The following is a 26,647-nucleotide window of genomic DNA, read 5'->3' as shown; positions in this document are numbered from 1 at the left end:
AGCCGCTACGGCCGCAGCTCGCGCCCAGCCCCGCCTCCAGCCCACCCAAAATGGCGCCCGAGCAGAGCGACGCGCTCCCGAGCCCGCGCGCAACTCTCCCGCCCACGCCCAGGCGGCGGCCGGAAATACCCTCGCCGGCTTCCGCCCCGCCGCCGGCCTCAGTGAAAATGGCGCCGGTGGGGTATTGCCCCTCCCCTCTCCCGCCACCTGCAGCCAATGGGCGTCGCGGAGGGGCGTCGCGGAGGTAGTGACGCGTTCGGCCCGCGCCGCTCAGGCGCGCTCGCTGCCGGGGTGCGGACGGCCGAGGTCAGCCTGGCGGGGCGGTGAGTGGCTCTAGCCGGGCCCTGGGCCGGCAGCCCGAGGAGGGGTGGCCGGGCCGGGCCAGTCACGGCACCGGGAAGAGGAGCGGTTCCCCTCCCCCACCCCACCCTCGGACCGGCCTGGATCCGTGTCCCGCCGCGCGTGGGGCTGTTCCGGCTCCCGGCCGGGGGGTGTATCCCGGGCAGAGAAATCGGGGCGTGGGGGGGCTGTAGCCGAGGCGGTTCCCTCCCCGCGCTCTCCGCCCGGTAGGAGCGGGAGGCTGTTCAGCGCCCCGCGTGGGGCACAGCCTGCGCCCGCCCTGTGTGCCGCGTCCTGGGCCTCTCCGTGGGGACATTCACCTGCCCCGGCTCCCTCCCCGGTGGGGCCTGTCTTGTGCTCTGCGGCTCCTCTCGGACTGTGTCTACACAGCTGACTCTCCGTAGCGTAGCGGTGTCACTCCGGGGTGCGATCCGTGCCGGGAAGAGCCCCGAGGGTGGACACTCGTTATACGGGGAAGAGCAGAGTTCCGCCCCTAGAGCTGTGTCTGATTTGTGAGTAAATCACATCTTGGTCTTCCTACGCTGGCAAAGTGCCCCTAGCGTAGGTGTGGCCTCGGCATGAAACTTATCAGTAGGAGCAGGAAGTAGGCGATCCGGTTCGGGGAGAGCCGTCAGAACTGGGCCTGGTGTCAGTCCCCATGTGCTGGGGGGAACTGGCCTGTGCGTCAGGGGAGAAGAGGGCTGTTCTCAGTGATTTCACAACCGGCTTCAGCAGGGCTAGTAGACCGTTCCCAGAGGTACCCACCAGCGTTTTGTGCCTGCAATGTGCGTGTGACAAAACACGGTACTTAAATGATCAAGCTCCGAGCCAAGCCATGGAGCAGTACTGTGGCAGAGCCTAGGTACTGCAGTAACTGATAGGAAGTAAAAGCAGCAGAGAATCCTGTGGCACCTTATAGACTAACAGACGTTTTGGAGCGTGAGCTTTCGTGGGTGAATACCCACTTCGTCAGATGTCAAAACGTCTGTTAGTCTATAAGGTGCCACAGGATTCTCTGCTGCTTTTACAGATCCAGACTAACACGGCTACCCCTCTGATACTTGATAGGAAGTAGATACAATCCTATGATGGATGTCAGTGGTCGCCAATGGGAGTTGATACCAACCTTAGATTTTCGTTGTCTCTTCTAATGGGCATATTTAAATTTTCATGGGTTTTATTCCCCCAATTGCTCTCAATTTAGAATAAGTTATTGATCATGTGCCTAAGACTTAGACTGACGTGGATAAATGAGTGAAAGTGAAAGGAAGTGTTTCTTGCATTCGCAGACCTTAATGATGCTATATAAATATCACGAGTGAATGTAAAACAAACAGGGCTGAAATTCATTGATAGTTCCGAGCACGAGACTACACTTTATCTTCTAGAGCTGTTGATAGCCCTAAGGCCTTGTCTACACTTGTGGCAGCGTGTGAGGTAGACCGTAGCTACATGCCATAGTGAAAAAAAGGCTGCCTCCCTACTGTGGTGGTTAGCTACACGTGGCTGTGAAAGGCTTTGGCAGAGGGGAGGCAGCAGGGAAAGGCTCTGGCAGCAAGGATGCTGCACTGCTAAAAATAGCAGAGTAGAAGTGGGAGACGCTACTTGGGTGTGTAGAGAGCTGTGTAGGGTACATGCGCTAAGGTTCTGGTGTGTCTGTACTGTACTGACCCCAAGCAGTGCCTCACTGTCTACACTGCTCTTTATACCCATACTAGCGGGGTATGTAGTATGTCTACACTACAAATGTAGCCATAGCCTATGTGACATGATTTTTGGATGCTACCGGCCTGGGCTAGATTCAAACCAGGCTATTGGTGGAAAACTCTATGCCCTAGAGTCATCCAGTTCCCTCTTTTTTTTTTTTTAACTTTTAAATATACTTTTGTTAAAATGTTTTGTTTTTTTCTTTTGTAGGGCCTCTGAAATGTGGAGTTGACCCCGGTTCAGTTTTGTCCCCCTCCTCTTCCCTCCCAATAGATCTAACTGCGTCATGGCAGTCAGACTGGTGCAACGTTGTTGTCGACAGCTCTTTGGTGGGTCCACCTTCGCACCTCTGGCAATCCCAGCTTCTCTGTTAGCACCAGCATCCAAGACAGTGATAGCAAGAGCTCTGCCTCAGGCAGCTCTCGCTTCATTACACACTTCAAGCCTCTCCAGGCAAACAGACAAACTCTCAGTCAAGGAGCAAGTGTACAGCCAATATCCAGAGCTCAGAGAGATTGATGAACTCATTGAAGCAGCTTCTAGCCCTGAAGATCTCTTGCACGTGGCTGAACATCACTCTCTAAAAGGGAACCAGGCCTCCGCAGTGGTCATCCAACTCTCCCGACTCGTGATGGAGAAAAAATTAGAAACGGAGAGCATCTTGCAGGACACTCGCTTCCAGCAAGTGCTCAAGGTTCTGAATAGCCAGGTACGTTCCCATGATGCTGTGGATGGGTGCTCTCGGAGGGAGGAGTGTGTTTGGGAGAAGAAGCGTAGAAAGTGCCCTTTCCCTGGTGCTTTTAACCACATTTGATGAGACATAATTTCCCAAAGATCCCTAGCTGGTGGCCTGTGCAGAGTTGGCTGGTCACATGATGGTTCTCCTAACTTCCAGCTGAGAGAGAGAGAGCACATGGAAGGGGGAGAGAGAGTGACCAACTGCTTTCAGAAAAGGCGGAATACGTATTGCACTAGAAACAACTGAAAATGCAGCATTACTTAGATATTCTGTTTCTGTGTGTTCAGAGGCTATAGTGGCTGTGGATGCTATGTGCCCAGTGGTTGGGCAAAGGCAGGAATTGGGGTGATAGCTGAGCAGACACTACATCGTCTTCCCGATTTGCAGTCTCTATTGAGATCCTACTGCTTCCTCCCCTATTGGTGACATGAGGCAATGGTGCTTCAGACAGCCCTGCTAAATTCTGTTGTCTTCACAAGGGCTGTGGTGAACAGCAACAAAAGGATTACTGGAGTTTGAATTGGACTGATCATTGCCAGCAGCAGTGTTGTACCCATGTTAAGAACTTTAGTTTCCCCCTTTGGGCACTTCAGTGAATCCACGCCCGGCTCTCAACAGCCACGTGGAACCCTGGATTAGCCCAATGAAGTCTCAGTAAAATGAGAATAAAACAAGAGCTAAACGAGAGTAAGAGTGGGTTTCACACGTTACATTATGTTCTCCACTACCTATTCTTAAACTGCAGCAGCCTTGTCAAATTCAGTACTGTTCTTATCTGTGCTCAGAACTGGCCCAGCAGGCTGCCACAGCAACATCTGTAGTTCATGGGCCCCAAGTCTCTGTTACTGGACCCTGGGGATAAAAGAATGCTACAGACACCTGGTATAGATCAGTAGAAATACTGAAGCATCTCACCCTAAGAGCATGCCTACACGGGAATGTTAAATTGGATTAGTTTGTTTACTCTAACTGCACCAATTTGGTGCACTTAGATCTGGAGAAGGGTGAACAGTGGGGTTGCAAAATTTGCAGATGATACAAAACTACTCAAGATAGTTAAGTTCCAAGCAGACTGCGAAGAGCTACGAAAGGATCTCACAAAACTGGGTGACTGGGCAACAAAATGAGAGATGAAATTCAGTGTTGATAAATGCAAAGTAATGCACATTGGAAAACATAATCCCAACTATACATATACAATGATGGGGTCTAAATTAGCTGTTACCACTCAAGAAAGAGATCTTGGAGTCATTCTGAATAGTTCTCTGAAAACATCCACTCAATGTGCAGTGGCAGTCAAAAAAGTGAAGAGAATGTTGGGAATCATTAAGAAAGGGGTAGATAATAAGACAGAAAATACCATATTGCCTCTATATAAATCCATGGTACACCCACATCTTGAATACTGCTTGCAGATGTGGTTGCCCCATCTCAAAAAAGATATATTGGAATTGGAAAAGGTTCAGAAAGGGGCAACAAAAATGATTAGGGGTATGGAATTGCTGCCATATGAGGAGAGATTAATAAGACTGGGACTTTTCAGCTTGGAGAAGAGATGACTACGGGGAGATAATAGAGGTCTATAAAATCACTACTGGTGCGGAGAGAGCAAATCAGGAAGTGTTATTTTCTCTCGTAACACAAGAACTCAGGGTCATGAAATCAAATTAATAGGCAGCAGGTTTAAAACAAACAAAAGGAAGTATTTTTTCACCAAATGCAGTCAACCTGTAGAACTCCTTGTTGTGAAGGCCAAGACCAAAACGGTTAAAAAAAGAACTAGATAAGTTCATGGAGGATAGGTCCATCGATGGCTATTAGCGAGGATGGGTAGGGATAGTGTCCTGAGCGTCTGTTTGCCGGAAGCTGGGAATGGACGACAGGGATGGATCACCTGATGATGACCTGTTCTGTTCATTTTTTCTGGGGCACCTGTCACTGACCACTGTCAGAAGACAGGATACTGGGCTAGATGGACCTTTGGTCTGACCTAGTATGGCCATTTTTATGTAAATTAACTGAGTGGCATTCACACAACTTTGTTATGCCACACAGCTCTATGCTGCCCACTATTGGTATAAAAAAGGGCCACACCTAGCTGCATGCCAGCATTTAAATGAGGCTCTGGTTGAGGTGACCATGGAGCAATGGAAGGCACACAGCCAGATCCACAGGCAGGCTAATCCAGGTGTGAAGCAGTGTACCGTGGCACGGCAGTGGGAGGATTGCCTGAAGCAGAATAGTTAAGGATTTGTCTACACGAACCTTAAAGCAAATACACTCACTGCAGTGAGGAGTTAACTTCTCTTCCAAAGACGATTAATTGCTGCCACCTATGATACTAAATAACTTGATTAAAAAAAAAGCTGAGTGTGGGCACAAGACTCACTAATGCAAACAGACTAAAGTTAAGCTGATATAAGACCCCATGTAGACAAGCCCTGAGCTATCAAAAGACAGGCAGGATTGGACCAGGCCAGCAGCTGGACAGAAGTCTCTCAATGGAATTTGATATCAAGGTGCTGCAAGAAATGGCATTGGTGATTTGTATTGAAAGACTGCATGGGGCACAAGACTGAGAGTGGGAATGCTGAGATTCTGCTCCTGGCTTGCCAGTGACCTGGGTGATCTTTGGTAGCTCATGATCTGTTTCTTCAGCTGCCTAATGGATGATACTTGTTTACAGAACCTTTGCAAACCACTCTGAGAGCTCTAAGAATTACTATTCTACAGTTGTGATCATTACCCTGAGTCATTGAGTCAGTGTCAGAGGGTGGCTCTGAGAGGCTGCTGTGCTACTAAAAAACGCCAAGTTTCTGACAAGTCGCAAGACTGAAGTCTTGATTATTACAGTGTCTGTGGTACCATTTGCCAGAGCACTTGTAGAGCACCCTGGTCAAATTCTATCTGAGTCAGTACGTTCTACTTCCCTTGATTCTGTTTCAAGCTGAGAAATGATTCTTCCCTTTCCTTAAACTGTTTTGTACTGTTGATAAATAGCTGTCATGTTTCACCCCAGAGGTGGCTGCAATTTGGTGATATTTCCTTTGTTTTCCACACAACGCGTGGGGATTCTTCAGCATGAAAAGTGCTTTAGAATCTACAGTATCATCCGTGGAACTCTGGACTTCTGATTTATTTTTTTCCAGCTGCCTATTGGCAGTTCCAGTGAGAAAAGCTAATTTGACCCCATGGCCCAGCAGTGATAGCCCTACGCTGCTCTATAGGTGACCTAGGTCATTAGAATTTGCACATACCGTCAAGATCTGGAAGCATAAGAATGATGGCCTTTCAGTCGCTTCATCATCAGTTTATCCTTGGGGAAGAACTGCAAGTGCCCTGTGCCTTTGGAATCATGAGGTGCTTGTGGAATGTACACGGGCGGGGAAGTTTGGTCTGAACATAGAGGAAAAAGAGAGTGAAGTGTTGACTGACACTGAAGGCGATGAAAGCTCAGCCCTGGGAAAACTAGAGCGCCACTGCTCTGTCTCCAGACCAAGGCTGGACATAGCAGCTGCTCATGCTGCTGGGAAACCCACAGGCTGTGGCTGAAGTTAAAGGGGCAGTGAATGTGGAGTGTAGACATGAGGGCACTAAAACCACTCTTTGGGGGAGGTGTCTTCCTCCGGAGCATCTGGCATTTGCCAATGCTGGATGATCGATCCCATCTGATAAATCCTCTAGTGTCTCACTCCACTTCTCGCTCTGTTACAGCCTCCTTTGTACCTAACAACATTCCCGTATTTCCTCTTTGCTGCCTAGCTTTCCCAGGTCTGGAATAGCGCTTTGTTGCCCCTCTTGAAGAGCCTCTACCTTCTGGGGCTGGAGAGGCATAAGAGGGAGCTGAGATCAGTGATGCAGGAGATGCGCTGGCGGTTGAGACGCTTGAACTTCAGGCAGATTGCTTCCCTGGCAGAGTACATGGCAACCATCGAGCAGGTGGAGGATCAGAATGAGCTGCTGAGTGACGTGGTGAAGCACCTGGAGCTGCGCTGGACGGAGATTGGGGACACGAGAGCTGTGGTGACACTGATGGTGAAGGTCGGGCACCTCTCGCAAACCCTGATGGACCGGCTGGAGGACAAGGTATAGGCAGCAGCTCAGACATGCTTGAGTCTCCTGCAGAGTGGATGGATTTAAATAAATCCTTCTAAATCTCCAATTTTCATCATGATTTAAATCAGCAAGCAGGAAGCCTTGATTTAAATCAGCAATTTTAATTGTGCTTTCCATTTGTACTTTCTAGTTATTTTCATTGGCTAGTAGTCATTGAAACATGTTGATTTGCAACTAAATACGACCTCTGCACCAAATTTGGTGCTTCTTTTTGTTAACCAGGAGAATAAACTGTATCTATACACAGATATTGAACCAGATACAGCTTAACTTACATGTACTTAGATTCTTAATTTTTACATTTATTACATGAGAATGATGAATTATGCATTTATCACTTCCTAGATGATTAATTTTTTACTTGCAGTTTGTGTCAAGCTGTATTTGGATGGAAAGTCAAATTTAATTGCAAATGCACAAAAACAGAACTTTACATGTTTTATTTAAATTAACTACCTTAAATGTGCTGGATACATAAGGAAAAAGTTTAGCAAAATTAAGACTGTCAAGTGATTAAAAAAATCTACTCACAAATAAGCGCTCATGGGCATTTGTACAGCAATTCAGGCATCCCTGGCAGCGTGTTCCTTCAGGGGCCTCATAGATCTTTTCTGATGTGGAATGTTTTCTCACCACCATCCCCATAATGATTTCTTTTTAAAGCAGTGATCCTGAATATGACAAGCCAAATGACCCACCGATCTGGTCTGAGGTTAAGGAGAGAACTGTTGTTGTTTCCTTTACTGAAATGGCTCCATAGTGAGACTCTGTAGAGAGCCTGCCTCACCCCCAGGGCCAGGCACCACTGAGATCTGAGCACAGAGTTGCAGAATCTGCTCATTGTGGTGGCAGACTGCCTTGAGACTCCCCTCTTTAAGTCATGACAGATGGGGAGAAAAGGAATATTCCCTTTCCATTCCTCTCTCCTTCCAGTTCAGCCTGGTTCTGAATCGGATGGCTTGTGAATCCCAGCTCTGCAGGCCTGTGCCCGCAGATTAGCTCATTGCTCCGATGCTTACTAGATGTCCTTCAGGCACGTGATCTGGGCTGGAGAAACACTCCCCAGGTTGAAACCACCAGTGAGGTCTCTAGGTGGTTGGTTGACCGCAGCTATGTCAAATTCAGTACTCCCCTTCTCCATGGTGGGTACTGGCCCAAAGAGCTGCCACAGAAACATCTGTAGTTCATGGGCCCCACGTCTCTCTTTTCCTGGACGCTGGGGATAAATATTTGCTACAGACACTGGTACGTGCTAATAAAAGTATTACAGTTTAGACTGGTTGGGTTGGGATCTTGCCATATAGCAAATTAAACACACTGGGATAAGGTTAGTATAAGTGAGATTCCAAGGGAAATGTTAGTGATGCAGGAGGGGGAACTCTTTGCCCTGTGTCAGTACTCACTTTGCTGGTGCATTGGTTTAGATGCTCAGTCCAATGGGACCCACATCAACCCTTAAAGTTAGAGTGCTGTTGTCTTTGGGATGAAATGTAAACAGATGCTCAGAGTTTAAAGCCGGAAGGAACCATTCAATCATCTAGTCTCCTCTCCTTCATAAGAAAGGTCTTTTTTTAAAAAATAAAAAAAAGGGCTCCAGAGGCAATCCAAGTAACTACAGGCCCATAAACCTAACCTCAGTCCAGGCAAATTGGTTGAAACTGAATTAAAGAACAGAACTATCAGGCATGATTTGTTGATAGAAATAGATGAACTTGATTTGTTGGGAAGGAGTCAAAATGGCTTTTGTAAAGGGAAATCATGCCTCACCAATCTGTTAGAATTGTTTGAGGGGGATCAGCAAACAGGGACAAGGGTGATCCAGTGGAGATAGTGTACTTAGACTTTCAGAAAGCCTTTAACAATGTCCCTCACAAAAGGCTCTTAAGCAAACTAAGTAGTCATGGAACAAAAGGGAAGGTCTTCTCAGTAACTGGTTAAAAGACAGAAAACAAAGGGTCAGGCTCCCCCAGGGATTAGCCAAGATAGTCAGGGATGCAACCCCATGCCCTGGGTGTCCCTAAGCCTCTGACTGATGCTGGGACTGGGCAACAGGGCAAATCATTAGATAATTGCCTTGTTCTGTTCATTTCCTCTGAAGCATCTGGCATTGGCCACTGTCAGAAGACAGGATACAAGGCTAAATGAACCATTCCCAGTATGGCCGTTCTAAATTTCACCCAGTTACTCCTGTATTGAGTCCATACTGCCCACTTGTGGTTGTAATAGGTCCCATAGTATCTTTTGCAATAGTAATCAGTGTAGCACTGATACCCTTACCACATTCAGTCAGTAGGAATTACATTCTGCCTCCTTTAAGTCTCCCCTCTGGATACAATGGTTTTCACATCATATCTCATGCTGCTTATTACTGTGATCTGCTATGTTCTGCTCCAGAGGTGGCTGCATTTCAGTGCTGGACGATCTTTGAGAGGGAGTTTTGTAAAATACTTTGAAATCTGCCAGATATGTAAGTGATTAATCCTGTAAATAGCTTTATTCCACCTTTACTCTCTATGCTTAATATCCGTTGGCAGGCTTTGGAATTTGCCGAGCAGTTCACTGCTGAGGACATTCGGAAAGTGGCGTTAGCTTTAGCGCTCCAGAACCGGCGCTCTGTCCCCCTGCTCCGGGCCATTTCCTACCATCTGGTTCAGAAGCACTTTATCCTCAGCACTAGCATTCTGGTGGACTTGGCCTTTGCATATGGTAAGTGAGTCTGGCCGTCCCCTGAACTGCTCAGTCAAGTATCCCATCAGCAGAGCCCAGTGCAGCACAGTCTTTGCGTTGAACTAGGACTTTAAAGCATCACTATCATGACGATTCTGTCCTGGCTGAGAATCTCAAGCTCATACATTCAAATACAAATAACTTTACCCAGTGAGTTGAAACCTCTCTTGACTCAGCTTTGGGGAGGTGACGGTTGAGTTATTTGGTACCTCAAACACACACCCGCAATCGAATTGATTTTGTCAGTTACAACATAGCCCTTACCAGCACACTCAGCTTTTGCATTCTGTTCTATTTAGTTTCTTATCATGCTCATCACCCTCGTGTCAGAGCATGTTCCAATAGTGCATTAAGCGTCACCATCCACACCTACCACAGACTTCTAGCAGCAAAGGCTTTCATAGAAAACTAGTTAAACCCACACTGTTCGAAAGAGGCCTCTGAGCACACAGTAGGGAGCCAGAAATTCCGAAATTCTAATCCGAGCTCTGCAGTGGATTCCCTCTGTCACCGAAGGCAAGTCATTTAACCTATGTGCCTCAGTTTCCTCACCCACAAAAGGTGTAAGTCCTACTATCTGCCTGTTTCAACAGGTCAGAAGTGCTGTGGTTGTGAGATTGGCAACGAACAGGATTGCCCAGATGGAATTAGGCGTAAAGGGGTGATGTCACAAAATTATTTGATCTCTCCCCCTTGGAGTATTAGTTAAGGAATGTTTGTAAAGTAATACTGTTTTATCCGGTGGCTAATATACTACATAGTACAGTAGGTCTCTGCCTGTGTGTGCTCTTGGATGTGGCGGGCCAATGTATTTCAGTCTTAACTTGGATATCTTTGTTTGCAAGATACAGAGTAGATCAGAGCTTTCTGATCCATCACAATAATGGACCTATTCATAGCTTGCTTACGTATAAACAGCATTAATTTGAGCAGAAAGTAACACATCCATCGGTATAATAATGGGTGTCTTAGTTCTCTGTCCTCTCCTTGGTGGCTAATGGTTTCTGCAGACATTTTGCCTCTCGTCCTCTGCAGGACATCACAAACGCTGCTTTCATGTTGGTAATAGTCCAGACAAATGGGCAGTGTATCCTTCTACCACGTAAAACTGTGACACAACCCCTTCTATAAACATGCTGATTCCAGCTGAGCAGTCCACTTCATTGTCTGACTTGCACATGACCAACTGCCTGAACTAGGGCTACCTAGATGGGGTGGCCATACTTTAAAAAGCGACAGTAGAAATGGTATTCAGAGCATTCCATGCTTCTCTCAGTGAGTCTGGACTAGATCATCTCGCCTGTAATTCAGGTGACAAACCATTGGAACAAACTTTCAAGGGAAGTGGTGGAGTCTTCATCTCTTGATGTCTTCAGATCTACACTGAATGCATTTCTGGAAGATGCTTTAGTCCAACACAAGTTATTGGGCTCAGTGTAGGGGGAATGGGTTGAAATTCTCTGGCCTGTGTTATACTGGAGGTCAGACTGGGTGATTGATTAGTCCCTTCTGGCCTTAACATCTGTGAGGAATTGAACAAATACAATACCTCTATTGACTGCCTGCCCCAGAACTCCTACAGTCTTAGAGTCTTACTGGGCTCTTGCTGGTTCGTGCATTGTCACGGAATTCTGCTATTAGAATGTAGTTAGATAACGGTTCTGTTGGCGTGAGCCAGAAGAGAGTCCTGCTCGCCCTCCCAGAGGTGCGGTGGTTTTGCAGAGATAACAGATGTAGCTTAGGTACGACTCAAACTCCTGAAGCAGATCAGTTCAGTAATTAGGTACTAGTTTGCCACCCTGACCATAACTGAACTTAAGTTCTTTTCCAAACTTCATAACTTGGCAGGATTCAGTGATTCAATATCACTCTGATGGACTTTCACAGGTTTTTCTTCTCCCCTCCCTATCTTCTGGAGAGCTCTCCTGGCCCATCTGACACTGTTTCACCTCCCTTGCTACTGTCTGTTTCTGGGGATTTTTGCCCACAACACTCCTCACCTATGATGATGGTTCATTAGCTCCCTGTTTTCTGTAGCATCCATCACCTAAAGTCCTGATTTTGTTTTCAGATGTGACTTAGTATTTAACTTCAAGCTTCCTGCCAATTTATTCCTCAGCCAAGGAATTCCTTGTGTGTTGAAGAAAGCTGTTTGGATTTAATGAAGAATTTAAAATGAGTGCCGTCCCTCAGTGCAGAGCTGTAGGGACACGCACCCACTGGCATGGGAATATCTGGAGCTCTGCATTCTGAAATGGTGCATGTGGGTTTGTTTATGCGATTAGGAAGGCAAACAAATCAACATGCTAGCACTTTGATCTCAAATTTCCATCTTGCAGGTACTTGAAATACATTGATAACAGCCTTGGGGAAACTGAATATGATCTCCATTAAGCAGTTGGTGCAGCTGAGGCCCCAAAAGGTTAAATGACATGCCAGAGAGGGAATCAGAGAAAGCTGAGCTAGTAACTGCAAAGTTCCTGCTTCCTGGCCCTTGTCACTACACTGCTTGTAATAAATATATGGAGATACACCTCTCTCATAGAGCTGGAAGGGACCCTCTGAAGGGTCATTGACTCCACCCCACTGCCTTCACTAGCAGGACCATGTACTGATTTTTGTCCCAGATCCCTAAGTGGCCCCCTCAAGGATTGAACTCACAGCCCTGGGTTTAGCAGGCCAATGTTCAAACCACTGAGCTATCCCTCCCCGCTATCCTTCTTCCCCCTACTACTTTGATTTGATTACACCAACATCAGTGTAACAGTGCTGCTTGATCCTTTCGAACACAAGGCCCATGTGCCTATCTGGAGCTGTCTCTGACTCTCCCCTTGGAAGTTTCACCTGGTGGGCTGGCTCAGCATTCATGTGGATATCATGAGTACTTCTACGGGATTTATGCTGCCCCTGGGTATTTGTTAATGAGCCTACAGTCAGGCTAGCATCAAGTGTGAAGCACTCTGCAGCCTTGTCAAATGCAGTGCTCTCTTCCTCAGTGATGGGTTTTGACCCAAATAGCTGTCACAGAAGCGCCTGTAATTCATGCCATGTCTGTCTAGAGATGAGGGATAAAAATCTTCTACAGACACCCAGCATAGCCCAGCATCATTAGTCCACATCCCTTCTCAGCACCGCCTGGTGATCAAGAGAGACTGATGGGCTTGGGGCAGAGGCCTGGCCTGGTTCTCTGTAGTTGCAGCTAAGATCTGATTTAGAGATGGGGAGGGAACAGCATTCACACTGAGCCTCTTCCTCTCGAAGAATATGGCTTGATGCTTTTGCTCGTTTTCCCCCTGTGCCTTACCCCCCAGACATCCCGCTCCCCCCTTGCACTGCTCTCACTAGTGCTTTGGAGCTCCTGGCTGACTCCTCCTCAGCAGCTGCTGATTTCTTCTGCCTCTTTAAGGAAAGCTGAATTTCCACCAGACCCAGGTCTTCCAGAAGATGGCATCAGACCTGCACTCCCGCGTGCCCGAGATGGCTCATGGCGACGTGGGACGCTGCATCAAGTCCTTTGCTTACCTCAAGTGGCTCAACCTGCCCCTCTTTGAGGCCTTCGCTCAGGTGAGGAGACTTGAGTGGGGAAGGAAAGGGGGAAACAGCCATTGTTGGGCCCCTCTGCCTCAGTTTCCCCAGCTGTAAGGTACGGTAACGATGCTGAGATATATTTGTAAAGTCTAAGCACTATGGTACCAAGCTGATGCCTTGCTCAGTGGTAGCACATGCCGTTCTTTGACTTGGCCAAGTGCAAGACAGCAGGTGTCAGTAAAAATAGCTTAAATGTGTCTCCTGTACTGGAGGTCACAGTGTGGGGCACATCAGAGCTGGCTCGCTGCAGACGGCTGCCTGGTGTGGCAGCAGCTAACGCTGAGGGGATCATTGGGGGGAGCCCTAGACTGCTTGGCAACTAACCCCAGCTCAGCCCCGACTAACCTATCTGTGCCTCCATTTCCTCATCTGACAGCTGGGGTATTCTGCCTCTCTTGGTTTATGCTTACACCTCCGTATCTTTGTGCTCCTTCAGTGTAGTGCTGGATGCTAATACAAAGCCCTTGACAGGTCGATAGGAGCCATTTGGCTTATTTCCGCCGTGCATCAGCAGGGCAGCACTGTCCGAGGATTGGATGTTGTAAGCGTCAGTGTCAGTGTTTGCTTTGGAGCTGTTCGGGTCTACACTTACCGCTTTCCCTCTCTGCTTTCCAGTATATCCTGGACAATGCTGACAGATTCACCGTGCTGCAGCTGTGCAACATCATCTTGTCTTTCGCCCGCCTGAACTTCCAGCCCAGCCGAAGCGAGAACTTCTATAACATGGTAATGTTTCTCGCCCTCCCGTCCCGCAGCACGCCCTCAGGCTACATCAGAACTGGGCCAGGTCTGCCAAGGCTGCAGCTCTCCTGAAGACATCTGAGATTGCAGACTTAGGGGTGTCCAGAAGCTCTCTGACTTCTGTAGGAAATAGGATAGCCATGCCATAGCCCTGCAGTCACACACCCATCTTTCAGAACACAGTCTGTTCAAACCCAAGGGGCACTGCAGGTTATCTTGAGTAAGTGCTTACGTTTGCTCAGTGAAGTCCTGGGATCTGAGCTCTTGCGAACAGGAAGCAGAGCTTCCCAGCAGGGCCCTGGCACTTGCTCTGTCCTTCTGCATATGTCAAAGTACCAGGCTCAGTGTTTTCAGTCAAGCATTGACTTGAGGCCCCACGCTATGAATGATGTGATAGGGTAAAACAATTGTCAGGAAAGGGTTAAGGGCAAACCTGCCTGTCATAGGACTGGGCCAGGGATTTAAAGCAAGGGTGTGTCTGTCTGGGGACTGAGAGAGGCAAGGAAAAAGCCCCCACCACCACAACCCCAAAAGATTCTCCCTTCTGTTAAGTCACCTGCTGAGACATGACAGGCAGGTAGGCTGTAACCCTCTCCTGGCTACGTCATCCTGACACAAGTGGCTGGAAGGGAGAGTGGCTCTGCTTGCTGCCTGTACTGGTGACCAGTGTACGTAATAAACCAAGAGGCAATAGCCACATAATCACTTAATGCAATGGGACTATGACAGCCCTCCAGAAGTGCACATCTGGGTTGTGGGGACTGAAGCTTTTAGTGTCTTACTGCCCTCCCCTGCTAGTGAGAGGAAAGACCAGGCCTCGGTGCCTGTGCACTTACCTGCGGGTCTCTGTCATGCCGTGATTTGCCTGTTACACCTGCCTGTGCCCTTCAGAGCTGGGACAGTTGCACACCTCAAGCCAGGCAGCAGGGGCAGCACAGTGCTTGCAATTCATTTGCTAGGTAGGCATGGATGATCCTAGGAGCATTCTGAGCAAGAGCTAATCTAACCCTGAGCTAATCAAACTCCGCTCTCTGGCCATTCTAACCCAGCTCTGGCCAGTCTAACCCAGCTCCCAGGTGCAGGCAGGAGCTCAGCTACCTCATAGTCCCATCACCTCTGCAGCAGATGGTCTGATGTGTAGCTCCTCATCCCTGGGAGTGCAGCGCTGAGGTGACTCTGCTGGGTTTTGAACCGGAGGCTTCAGTGAGTCTTGGCATTTCTGACCTAATGCTTAGACCATTAAGCCACCCAGTAGCAAAGCTGCTGCCTCAACACAGCCCCTCCTGGCTGGATGTGGCATTGCAGCACCTTCGCAATTTCCCCCACTGTCCTTTGGCCTGCTCTGGCCACAGGCTTAACTGTCTCTGTACCATCTGCTGAGCTGTCAGATACCAAAGAGACCTCTTCCCTGGAGCCAAAGTGCAGGGATGGTCTGAGGTCCGTAGTTCCAGGAGTCCTCCTCTGGTCTGTTCCGCTCCCCCACTCTCTCCCATATTCACTTAACAGCCTCTGGGGCCCCTGTTTGGTCTCCAAGGGGCCACTCACCCTGACGGGGTCTCTCTCCAGGGCAAGGGGGAGGCACAGTGGCAGGGCAGTACCCAGGACAGCTTGCCTTGCTGCCCCATGCCTGTTGTGTGCATTGATCGAGAGCCCTGGTCTGCAGGGTTGTCATGGACACCAGAATTAGAAGGCCTCTCTAAAGAGGCAGTTTGTTAAGCCATAAACTACCAACTTTGGCTTATTAAAAAGACGTTAAGGTCTGTTATAACAAGGATGCTGACCACCAAAGGCACAACAAGACGTTTAATGGGCTTAATCTGCAAGAAGGCAGATACTTTCTCGCTCTAAGGATAGTTAAGCTCTGGACTACCTTCCAGGGGAGGTTGTGGAATCCCTGTCAGTAGAGATTTGGAGAACAGGCTGGATGAATGCCTGTCAGGGTGGTCTAGGTTTACTTGGTCCTGCCTCAGTGCAGAGGACTGAACTAAGTGACCTCTTGAGGTCCCTCCCAGCCCTTCATTTCTGGGAGTCTATGAAAGCCTCTGCCTACAGAACCTCAGTATAATGGTAAGAGGCCCTGCTGCTTGCTGCGAACGCAGAGGGACATCTTGCCAGCACACACTGATCCAGGTGTTCTCAGGATAATGATGCTTGGCACCCCACTGTGGCGAGGGAGGGCACGCAAAGCTTCTCATCCCATTCATTCCTGGGCGAAGGCCATGTTCTTCACGCATGTGGCTTTGAAGCATCCCACGGCCCTCGGTGCTGTTTGGCCAGCAGAAAACGGAGTGATCCGGTTGTAGTGAGTTTGTGGCCCTTCAGAGAGCAGCAAGCATACGATGAGTGATGTGTGCTTCCTTTGTAGTAGCAACCCTACAATAACAAACCCTCGAGAGCATGTACCATTTAGAGAGAGTCTTGCTGGGCAACCCACATCCACTTTTCCGAAGAACCAAAATGAGAAAAATCCCTTGACTGTAATTACCCCCTCTGCTGGGAGAAGCATTTCTCTAGCTATGATGTCTCTCACTAGCTGTGCTCAGGCCAAGCCACCCAGGTATCAGTCCAGTGGCCTCTGAATTCTTGGCAGAGCTAGGAAGACCCAGCCCAGGAAACCCATCTGACAGCTTGTGACTTTCCTTCCCCAGATCCACGAGAAGCTTGGTAACCAACTGGGCAGCCTGGACCCGCACCTGCTGACAGACCTGGTGTGGTCACTGTGCGTGCTGCAGCAGGCGAAGACTCCCTACCTGCAAAGTGTGCTGGCCCGACCGTTTTATAGCCAGCTTCTAGGTAAATGTAGATGTGGCTTGGACGTGGGGTGTGCCTGCATCTGCCAGTGGGGATGGGGAGGAGCCTTTTAAGACATAGGGGAACCTGAGAGCTCAAGGGATTGGGAATGGAAATACTGCACTTTTGTCCTCCAGGTTGTCAGTTCCCGTCTGGCCCAAGTAATGGTCATTGCCCATCCCATGAGGGGTGAGACGAGTATAGTCTGTTCCATTGCCAACAGATGTCATGTCAGAAATCCACCACCACGTGGCCCCGTTGTAACAGGCTCTGCAGAGAGGTGAAGGATTGAATGAGGGATGGTATCTCAGTCTTCCCTCCCCGCAGGCTGGGCCGCATATGGGGAGCAGGCCTCGTTGCTGCCTGTTCTAACCCCCAGGACAGTCCTAAAGTGGCTGGAAGAGAGTCCCGGGGATTCCACTTTGGGAAGCACATCAAAGTGCTGATGGCTTCTGCGCAGCCATAATTCAGCAACCAGGCTGTGGGGCATGAGGGCTGTGGCTAACCCAGCAGCATGAGCTCCTAATCTCTGCTGGGCATTCGCATTTGGGTTTGTGGGTGTGATGGGGAGCGAGGTGGAAGTGAGTGTGATGCTCATGAAAATGAAGTGCTAATAGCACTGGCTTGAGTGTGTCCTCCCCAGAGTGTTCTGCCAGGGGGCATCTCTGCTGATCTATAGCCCTGGGCTACTCCAGTCCTGGCCCCACATCACCCTTCTGGTGCACTGTAACTGCCCCCCTTGCTGGCCCTGCCCTGGGCACGCTGGTGCTGTGTATTTCCTGATGTGGCTAACTCTTCACCAAGGCGTGGTTTGATGCCACCAGCCGTGGATTTTGGACTTGTCCTGAAAGCTGGAATCTGAGCACAGCTCTGGAATGTGGAATGACTAGTTTGCTGCACTGTCCTGCACTCAGCCACCCATTCCCACTGAATCCTAAAGTCTGGGAAGGACATATGCAAACAGCAGCTGTCAGGTCCACCCAAGAACTCTGCAGCTTACCCTCCCCTGGCAACCATGTCAAATTCAGTGCTTGTCTTCTCCATGGTGGGTACTGGCCCAGCCAGCTGCCACAGCAACACCTGTAGTTCATGGGCCCCACGTCCTGCTTATTGGACCTTGGGGATAAAACCATGCTACAGGCACTCAGCCTCTGAGGTTTGCAAAGCTGCTTTGGCAGGAGAGGGAATGAGCTTGTTCTGCCAGCTCAGCAATGTGAAAGGCCCTGAGCCCCTCTCAGCATGAGTACACCACAGAGGGGATTGGCAGCAGCCATTAGTTAGAACAGCCACTTCCAGAGTCTGCCACAGGGGGCGTCTGTCTAGCAGGATGACGTCCTTTGAGTGGTGCTGCCCCGGGGGGAGGTTCCCATGTGTTGCTGGCTCTGCTGCTAGGGATGACGTGACACACTGGGTACGCTCCCTCTTGAAGTAACTGTGGCCGGGTACGCTTGGGTCTGTGTGCTCAGGTCGCTGTAGCACAGAGCTTCGCCTGACGTGCAGACTCACGGTGCAGAGATAACACTTGTGCCATACCAGGGCCACCAAATCACATCTGGGCAGGGGGATCTTACTCTGCACACCTCAAGGACCCTGTGCCGGGCAGAGTGCGTGTCCCTTCCTCATGCTCCTGGGGGTTCTCTCTCAAAGCCCGTCTCACGGGCTTGGTGCTGCCAAAGCTGCAACTGCCCAGTTGCTGGCGATCAGGCAATAGGTGCCCCCCTGCAAGGTACTGAGCATTCGTTGCAGTCAGTGCAGGGGTGGAGGTTGTTCGGCACTTGTTCTAGTCATTCTGGCAGGACATAGCGCTGGATGGGACCTACTGGGTCACTGAGTGCAGTCCCTGCTGTCACAGGCAATCCCCAGCGTATAATCCCACTCGTCACTGTGGGCCCTGCAGGATTGGGTTCCAAGTGGCAGATGTGGGGTAGGGCCAACCAGCCATGACTCCTGCTATGAAGTGGACCAAGTTGAACTTTTAGGAGATCTGAGTGGCTGAGCCCTCGGTCCAGGCCTCTCCCCTGGGCTGGGTCTCCATTGCTGCCCTTCTTACCCAACAGATGACCAGACGCCCAGAGGACAGAACTACAGGCTCAAACTGATGCATATCAACGCTGCCGCCAGGCTGGAGTGCCCAGGCTACCAGGGGCCCTTCCTTCCGCCAGAGGCCCTGAGTGCCACAGAGCCACCAGGGGACAGGAAGGCCACTCCACTACAGAGCAGCCTGCAGGAGGTGCTGAACGTGGTGGCCAAAGACGAGGTTAACAGGCGGTTCAACGTACACACCGTTTATGGCTGGCAGCTCGGTGAGTGTGTTCTTGGGACCCGAGCCCAAGGCTGCAGTGACTTCATTGCTAATGAACTGGGCAGCCGCTGCCTTGTCCAGGGTGCACATGGTATGTAAACTCCTCTCCTGACATTCACTCACTGCATGGCAGTCCTGATGCAGCCCCCCCGTTAGCCCACTGATCCATCACCTGCTAGTGCACCTCCCTCCCAACGTGTGCATCAGTCTGAGGTGCCCCCTTGCCCTGCCAGTGCACCTCCCTCCAGACCCCCAGCACACTCTGCTATTCCAGTCCTGAGCAGAGACAGCTAATGGTGGTTTTGTAATGGGTTCTAAGGTGAGGCCCTCAGTGCACGTGACCTTTCTACCCCCTGGCTACAGGGGCGACAGGCTCTGTCCTGCCGTGCTCCCCAGCTCCATGGCTCTGGATCACTGGTGGTTTAAGTGGGTGCAACACACTGCGTCTCAGCCATGTGCCTGACTGTCTTGGGGAAGTGACAAGGCAGATGGAAAATTGTCTCCCCTCTGGGTCAGCCAGACCAGTCCCTACGTCCCAGCCCGCATAACTGCTCAGCAGGAAATGCCCCATCCTCCCATACCACTGTGTGAACAGCAGGTGTCAGGTCCACCAAAGAACTTTGCAGCTTCTCCTCCCCTTGCAGCCATGTCAAATTCAGTGCTTGTCTGCTCCATGGTGGGTACTGGCCCAGCCGGCTGCCACAGCAACACCTGTAGTTCATGGGCCCCACGTCTCTCTCATTGGACGCTGGGGATAAAACCATGCTACAGACACCTGCCGTGAGCTAGGAGAGGCGATGCTGGGTGTGGTTGCAGCTCCCCACCGTCCACAGAGAGCATAGGGCACAGTGGAATGGCCCTGCTGCCAATGGCTAGCAAATCAAAGCCAGAATGCAGCTCTGTCCAGGGTAGGTTGGTGGCAGGGCAGGTGCTCGGTGACAGGCTGTACCCGTGGCTGGGCAGTTAGCGTCACCCTCTCACTGGTGAGCCGATGGGCCTAGGCAAGGCTTTGCACATTGTGCATCATCTGATCTCCCTGGGGATGTGACTCGATGCTAATCAGGAGCCAGCCAGGCCTCAGCAGTCCCTGTGGTTTCCCCTCTCTCCTGTGTAGATGCCGAGATGATGCTGAACGGCGACAATCAGCCTCTCCCCGTAAAGGACTTTGCTGCTTCCCACCTGCTCCAGTCAGAAGGGACAAAACCTCCGCCCCATGGCACCAGGAGGTGAGTGCCTAGCCACACCAGAGATCAGGCCCTGCTGCTGCCATGTAAGCCAGGATGAAGGGGTCTAAGTCCGCCCCAGCCCTGTGGGAACGAGGAGGGAAGGCTGCGGTGCGTGTGCGCGTTCAGGATGAGGTGAGATGTTTCTGCTCCGTTGCAGTGGTGAAAGCAAAACAGGTGCATTGACTCCCTTGCAGCTCATGGCACAGACTCGCTGTCAGCAATGGCTGCATCGTGACCACTGAAACTCAGGCAAAGGGAGATGGGCGCTGTGAGCAGAGTCTGGGGCAGCCACGGACTCTGGGGAATGGGAACATCAGAGCTGCTGGTGCAGAAGGTGCCTTCCCCAAGCTGCCTGGCTCCTCTGAGTACCCTCCCTACCTCTCCCTCCTCCCTAGAAGTCCCCGCAGATGCACAGGATACAGGCCGATCGGGATAACCAGCATCTTCATCTAAAAGTTCCCTTACCGGGAAAAAAGCTCAGCTGGGGATTGTGGCGGCTCAGGCTGGAATGAGTGTGCCCCCACCTCATGTCCATGCTCAGCCCTAGAAGCTGTGAGCAGAACCACTAGCCTCCCTTGTTAGGGGAAGGGGGGGTGATGTAGAGGGCGGGAGCTGTATGGGAAGGTGCTGGTGCTAATCGGGCAGGGCAGGCTCCCTAGTCAGCAAGGCCCCTTTCTCCTTATTAACCTGATTGGGCCTTCAAGGTTTAGCGCCCCAGGGCTCGGCAACAGCCTGGATGCTGAGACGAACTTCCGAAGCACCACTCCAGTCAGTGGGGCTGGCTCGAACTGGGTCCAGGGCCAGGTGGAGCTGTGTCCACATCAATCTGCCACTGTAACTGGCCCCTCAAGAGACTCCATGGGGACTAAACTGCCCTCTCACATTGTTGCTGGACTTATTCTGTGGTTAAATTATTCTAGCACCTTTCCCCGGCATTCATATTCACACACACGTCAGACAAATCACAGGGCTGAGTCATCTACTGGGCATAGTGCTTGTGGCTATAAATGCTCAGACAAGGGCCCTCTGATCTCCTGCACTAATCCTGAACTAATCTCTCCGACCTTGACCCCTGGCATTGCTGCTCCTGACCCCTAACGTGCAGCCCTGCACAACTGTGGTGCTCCTGTGACTGTCCTCTGAAACATTAGGTATTGGTGACCACTGCACACAGGATAATGGACGCCAGTCAGTGGGCCAGGGGTCTGATCCTGCATGCCAGCGCTTGTGCACTGTCCAAGCCAGAGCAGTCCGCAGTCGCAGCTGGGTAAAGCGGTTCCTCTTAGCACTGCCAAGTGCTTGTTCCTTTGGAGCTTTGGCAGCTGCTCAAAGCCAGCAAAGTGTCCTGCCTGCTGAGCCGAGGGTACACAGCGCTCTAGACTGTGAGAGATTTGAGCCTGCGCCCGCTCCTGAGTCATTCAGCCTCATTCGCTCTGTGTGTCTCTCTCGCAGGATTGCTTTCCTGAGGTGGGAGTTCCCAAACTTCAGCAGCAGAAGCAAGGACCTGCTGGGCCGCTTTGCCATGGCCCGACGACAGTTGCAAGCCGCCGGGTTCTTGATCGTGGATGTGAGTAGCCAGCAAAGGCCGATGCCTTCTCCCCTGGCTCCCAATACCAAAGTGAATGGGGGCTCGACCTCTGTTACCCGATAGCTGGCAGACAGCACAGCCTGCACCTTAGAGGTGTTACAGTAGCCAGGAGCCCTTCCAGTCTCCCGCTCCCCTTGGGAGGAATGGGGCCTCGCTCAGTGATCCAGATTCATTGCATGAGTTACCTGAAAAACAGCAGCCGAAACCATCACTGGGCTGAGGAACTGATCTGAAGGGGGACTGGGAGCTGGATACAGAAGAGACCTGGCCTCAGAGCTGACGCCGGGGACAAAGGTTGACAGAATGAGCATGAAGGGGTGGGATGATTTAGGTTGGTGCAGGAGAGGGGTTCAGTCTAATGCAGTGAGATGAGATGAGGGCCAGAACTTCCTGCCAGGGAGATCTGGGGACTAGTTTTCCCAGGCAAACGGGGAGGAGCCACAAACTGGAGTAGCCAGAGCCCAGTGACTGGGCTGTAGGGAGCCATCCTGCACGTGGTGACTAAGGAAGGGGCTATATGGCCTAGTGGGTCTCTTCCTGTAACTGATATTAAAGTGGTCCCCAGATCAAGTAGGGGCCGACATCCAAAGGGGAGCAGCCCTGCTGTTTGTGCTGCATGTCTGGGGAGATGTGACCTTACCTAAGTCCCTCTAACGCTTTGCCTTGGCCAGTTGTTATCAAATGTCCAGTTTAAGGGGCCTTTTCCCAGGAAGTGCTGAGCACCCACCTGGAAGAATGAAGTCCCTGCAGGGGATCTCCAGTTGGGACCCCAAAAATCACTGTCACTTGAAAGTTACCCCACACACACACACACTTCCAAGCGGTAGTGGATCTTGGGGACTCCCTGTTCTGAGCAGGTTCAAGGAGATGCTTTAGCTCAGCTTGCGGGCAGGTTGTTAAAGGGTCCCACATTTTGACTAGAAGACTCTTCTGTGGAGGTGCTTGCATGAGGTCCAGTGTGTGTCTCAGGTGCGGGGTGTTCTGCAGCTGCTGCTGTTTGGAGACACTTGCATAGCCATAATGAACGGTGAGGCTGCCAGAGTAGCGAGAGCATACGGAGGAGGGGCAGAGTTCTGAGCATATAGCCTGAAAACATAGCCTGTCAAGGCAACCAGAGCGATGGGTGGGGCACGCAGTGTTGTCTCCAACCCTGCGTGCCCAGAGAGATGGTCTGTAGGTCACCTGGGCTCCAGCCCCCTTGGATCAGCAAACAATCCTCTCAGGACCACTCATTGTTCTGGACCCCAAAGATGGGGGAGTGGCAGGGACAACAATGAAGTGAAATGTCAGGCCTGCCTCTTCGTGCCCATTGATCCATCTGGCAGGAGGCCTGCCTGCAGACCAGGGCTGGCAGCACCCCTCTCTGGAGAGGACAGGTGTAAACTTCCCAGCAAAGAGGTTGGAAGCAGAGGGGGGCCATTGCAAGCCGTGTTAAAGTTCCCCAGTTTTCTAGGCACCGCACCAACACCGGCATTTGGTGCGACACTTACGTCAAGTGTCTGAGGAGCACAACGGAACTCCTGCTGTTTCTCCACAGCCTGTTCTGTTCTCGTCCTCCTGCCCACGCGCTGTCACTGTGAGGCCTTGGTGGCCTTTCCAGCTCCTTGCAGCTTCTGGTTCCCCTGAGCTGTATATAGAGGGGGACTCCTACCAAGCTGTAATGTTTTCTCCTAGTGTAAATGACTAGATCGCTTCCCTAGGGACTGCTCTCGTCCCCCCACTTCCAGTGCAGCTGGAGGTGAAGGTTGCTGAACCAAAGGCAGACACGATAGGATTCTGTTTTTTCAATATCTTTCTACCAAGGTGCCTGTCTGGCCTTAGCGCTTAGGTGCTCCTCAGTCATTGTTTATTCTCTCAGCCCCCGGCAGGGCAGCAAAGCTTATGGAGACAGCGATTTAAGGCCAGAAGGGACCATACTGGTCATTGAGTCTGAACTGCTGCAGAACTCAGGCTGGGGAGTCTCGCCCTGGTGGGCAGCTGAGGCACATGGATTAAGGGACTTGCCCAGGGCTCTGGAAAAGTCTGTGTCACAACCAGGAACTGGAGTCCCAGCCCAGTGCCTTTCCCTACTGCTGCTCCGTGGACCACAATCCGCAGCCCCCACTTGGGAAAGCAGTAGGCGCTGTGGAAGCCAGCACTCTGAGGCTTGTTAGTAACTGCAGCGATGTTGGCTCAGGAAAGCAAGACATGGAGCTCCCCTCATCCACCGTCGCTGGGCCTGCAGCCACCTTCACTTGCTGCTATGCATATAGTACTATCCAGTACAATAGACCATATCCCAGAGCAAGCAAGTGCAGAGTCAGCTTCATTCCAGTTTGTGGCCAATATCAACAGCCTGAGGCAGGACGTGATCTGAAACTAGTGACAAAATTCCCACTGATTCTGGCTGTGCTGCCTTGGGGCCCTGGTTTCCTTGGTAGATCAGTGACTTATGTTCTGCATAGTGTGTGTCATCCCCACCTGGCCTAGCTGCCTCCTCCATTGGCTACACATTCCACCCTCTCCACACGGCTGCACGTTTAAATATCCCTCTCTGCCAAGCATCTCTTTCCTCATTTTTAAATCTGAGTTTTGCCTGCCCTGGTAGTGGGGAAGGGATAAGAAAGTGGGTGGGTGGGTGAAGAGACAAAATAGACCATGCAACATTTCAAATGTTGTGTGTCCAATACAAAATTGAGCCGATCCTAATCCTATGCTCATAAAGCTCCCGATCCTTCCTGTAGAGTCAGCATCTTAGCTCCTCTGCTTTAGATAGCTAGCTCTCTGATGTTAATTGGTGTGCGGTATTGTATTCATTGCTACTAGCTTTGTATTGTTGCTGTGCTGCACCCCAGAAGTGGCTGCAGTGATTCCCTATTGCCGTTTGCCTATCCATTTATAATAGTTGGCATTTGATTGTCGCACTTTGTGCCTCTAAAGCACTGAAGAGTTATAAAGGCCACCTGCAAAGTTACCGTTTATACAAATGACTTCAGAGCCTTCAACAGACACAACCTTCAATTGTCAGTGTAAGACGCTGCCCCCACCTGGTGTGGAGAGGTATATGAAAGGCTCCACCATGTCTGATTTGGCAGAGGCTGGCAACCCCAGAGGCCCTGCTACCAAACTACTCGTTAATAATAGCAGGCAGCCAGCTGCCAGCAACATTGGTGGAGCTGCCAATAAACAGCCTGCTCACTCGGCACACTTCCTAAGCTTCTCTTGCACCGTTTTGGTGGGGACCTGAGCAGCCGTGATACAGTGCCATAGAACCTACACAAGGTAGCCAGGAAACGTCACTTTCAATTAGGGTGTTTGCCCTGCAGCCTGTCAAATTCAGTACTCACCTCTGCCCTGGTGGGTACTGCCCCGGTCGGCTGCCACAGCAACATCTGTAGTTCATGGGCCCCACGTCTCTACCACTGCGTGCTGGGGATAAAAATATGCTACAGCCACCCAGTGTGGGCTGGGAGACAGTATTGATCTTGCTTTGAAATAAGGAAGTGTTCCTACTGCTGTCTGAACAGTGGTGGCCTGCGTCACGTAGAAGCTGTTACGGCTGTTAAGGAGGTTGGGTATCTGAGCCCCTGTCCTAGCAAACCCACGTCCGCATTGCAGAACCAGCCCGCAACAGCAGCTCCCTCTGTGGCAGAGTTGGCAGAAGGGCCAAGGAGTGACTGCAGAGTAGTGCCTGCTGACTGGCCGGAGGCTACCAGTGCAGTACATTCTGCACACATGACCTGGGTTCTAGTGTCTCCGGCCAGCACTATCCTTATTTTTATTTCTAAGCATTTTTAAAAGCATGTGCTGAAGAGTGTTGTGTCCACGGTGAGTGAATCTAGCTGGTGCCGCTGCCACCCATTGGAGGGGTCAGATGTGGGGTCATTAGTCCTCCATGCACTGTCTAGTTACGTGACCGCTGTTGGGATAGGAGATTTTGCAGAGCTGCAGGATGCAGCCACGCAGAAGCTGGTTCCCGTCGGACATTTTGCAGCACCAGACAGCGAGGTGGCCAGAGAGCTCTTCCCTCCCTGGAGCGGCCGGAGACGCTGGCTGATTGTAACTGCCTCTCAAGACAGGTTAGATCCTGCTGGAGTCTCCTGCTGAGACTCCCAAGGGCTGTATCTTTGCTCTTGAGGCAGCTAGGGAGGGGGAATCTGTTTTCAAGCTGAGGCTGCCTCCTGTAGCTCCCCCAGTGCTCTGCTAACACCACACTCCCGGAGGAGAGCCAGGCAGTCTCAGGCCAGCAGGTTTGGGTATGATGGAAGAGTTGTCCCAAGGGCCACTGTGCATCCCTGGCAGTGTCCGGAGGATTCTCTGGCAGGCTTAGACACCCCACTGCAGGGACCCCCTCACTTTTTGGGGCTGGTCAGTATCACCTGGCTGATTGCTGATCAGTCCTGCCATTCTCCACTGGGCCGAGCAAGCTGGCCCTGAGAGAGATCAGCACAGTCGCCCCAGTGTAAATCCTGACCCCGCTCCCTGCCCTCTTCTGCTGCAGGTTCCCTACTATGAGTTTCTGGAGCTGAAATCGGAGTGGCAGAAGGCAGCCTACCTCAAGGACAAAATGAACAAAGCCGTGGGGGCAGAGATGGCTAAGTGACCCTTGAACCCGTCGAACGATGGGCTCTGGTGTTCACATCCGGCATGAGAGAGAGGAGGATTGCCTCAGTCGACTGGAGTGCCGATGCTGCTGCTGTGAATGTGCATTGTGCTCCCCGGGGGTGGGGAGGACGAAGGCAGAGGTGTGGGTAGCGTTGTGTATATAAATATGTATTGGAATAAATTCCCTCTTGTACAGGCCA

At 51.0% G+C, this 26,647-nt stretch overlaps 1 protein-coding gene and 6 non-coding genes across 11 annotated transcripts; all 7 read left to right on the top strand.

Annotated features, from left to right (window-relative positions):
- The first annotated feature begins 244 nt into the window (after positions 1-244).
- Positions 245-26,647, top strand: TBRG4 (transforming growth factor beta regulator 4). 5 transcript variants are annotated; one of them, XM_032799604.2, is made up of 11 exons: positions 245-323; positions 2,257-2,755; positions 6,548-6,871; positions 9,436-9,607; positions 13,035-13,192; positions 13,832-13,942; positions 16,606-16,750; positions 18,805-19,050; positions 20,164-20,275; positions 21,728-21,842; positions 26,344-26,647. In XM_032799604.2, the coding sequence occupies exons 2-11, from the start codon at positions 2,333-2,335 to the stop codon at positions 26,443-26,445; spliced, it is 1,908 nt and encodes a 635-aa protein (XP_032655495.1). In that variant the 5' UTR covers positions 245-323; positions 2,257-2,332; the 3' UTR covers positions 26,446-26,647. The 5 variants fall into 5 exon arrangements, with proteins under 5 accessions (XP_032655495.1, XP_074918245.1, XP_074918244.1 ...); XM_075062143.1 differs by having other exon boundaries at positions 282-306; XM_032799605.2 differs by having other exon boundaries at positions 300-851.
- Positions 3,529-3,666, top strand: LOC116836163 (small nucleolar RNA SNORA5). Its single transcript, XR_004376391.1, has one exon. It is a non-coding gene; the product is annotated as a small nucleolar RNA SNORA5 (small nucleolar RNA).
- On the top strand, positions 8,007-8,146 carry LOC116836157 (small nucleolar RNA SNORA5). Its single transcript, XR_004376385.1, has one exon. It is a non-coding gene; the product is annotated as a small nucleolar RNA SNORA5 (small nucleolar RNA).
- On the top strand, positions 12,590-12,719 carry LOC116836158 (small nucleolar RNA SNORA5). The gene has a single exon (XR_004376386.1). It is a non-coding gene; the product is annotated as a small nucleolar RNA SNORA5 (small nucleolar RNA).
- Positions 17,756-17,893, top strand: LOC116836164 (small nucleolar RNA SNORA5). Its single transcript, XR_004376392.1, has one exon. It is a non-coding gene; the product is annotated as a small nucleolar RNA SNORA5 (small nucleolar RNA).
- On the top strand, positions 19,689-19,826 carry LOC116836162 (small nucleolar RNA SNORA5). The gene has a single exon (XR_004376390.1). It is a non-coding gene; the product is annotated as a small nucleolar RNA SNORA5 (small nucleolar RNA).
- LOC116836165 (small nucleolar RNA SNORA5) lies at positions 25,164-25,300 on the top strand. Its single transcript, XR_004376393.1, has one exon. It is a non-coding gene; the product is annotated as a small nucleolar RNA SNORA5 (small nucleolar RNA).

Source organism: Chelonoidis abingdonii, chromosome 2 (genome assembly GCF_003597395.2).
Source record: "Chelonoidis abingdonii isolate Lonesome George chromosome 2, CheloAbing_2.0, whole genome shotgun sequence".
NCBI lineage: Eukaryota > Metazoa > Chordata > Testudines > Testudinidae > Chelonoidis > Chelonoidis abingdonii.
This window is presented reverse-complemented; position numbering and strand designations above follow the sequence as displayed.

Excerpts from the sequence above, each read along its gene's own strand:
- TBRG4 (XM_032799604.2), top strand. The coding sequence starts at position 2,333 with ATGGCAGTCAGACTGGTGCAACGTTGTTGTCGACAGCTCTTTGGTGGG. Across the intron at positions 9,608-13,034 it reads GGACTTGGCCTTTGCATATG|GAAAGCTGAATTTCCACCAG; the intron begins GTAAGTGAGTCT and ends TGCCTCTTTAAG. Across the intron at positions 21,843-26,343 it reads CCGGGTTCTTGATCGTGGAT|GTTCCCTACTATGAGTTTCT; the intron begins GTGAGTAGCCAG and ends CTTCTGCTGCAG.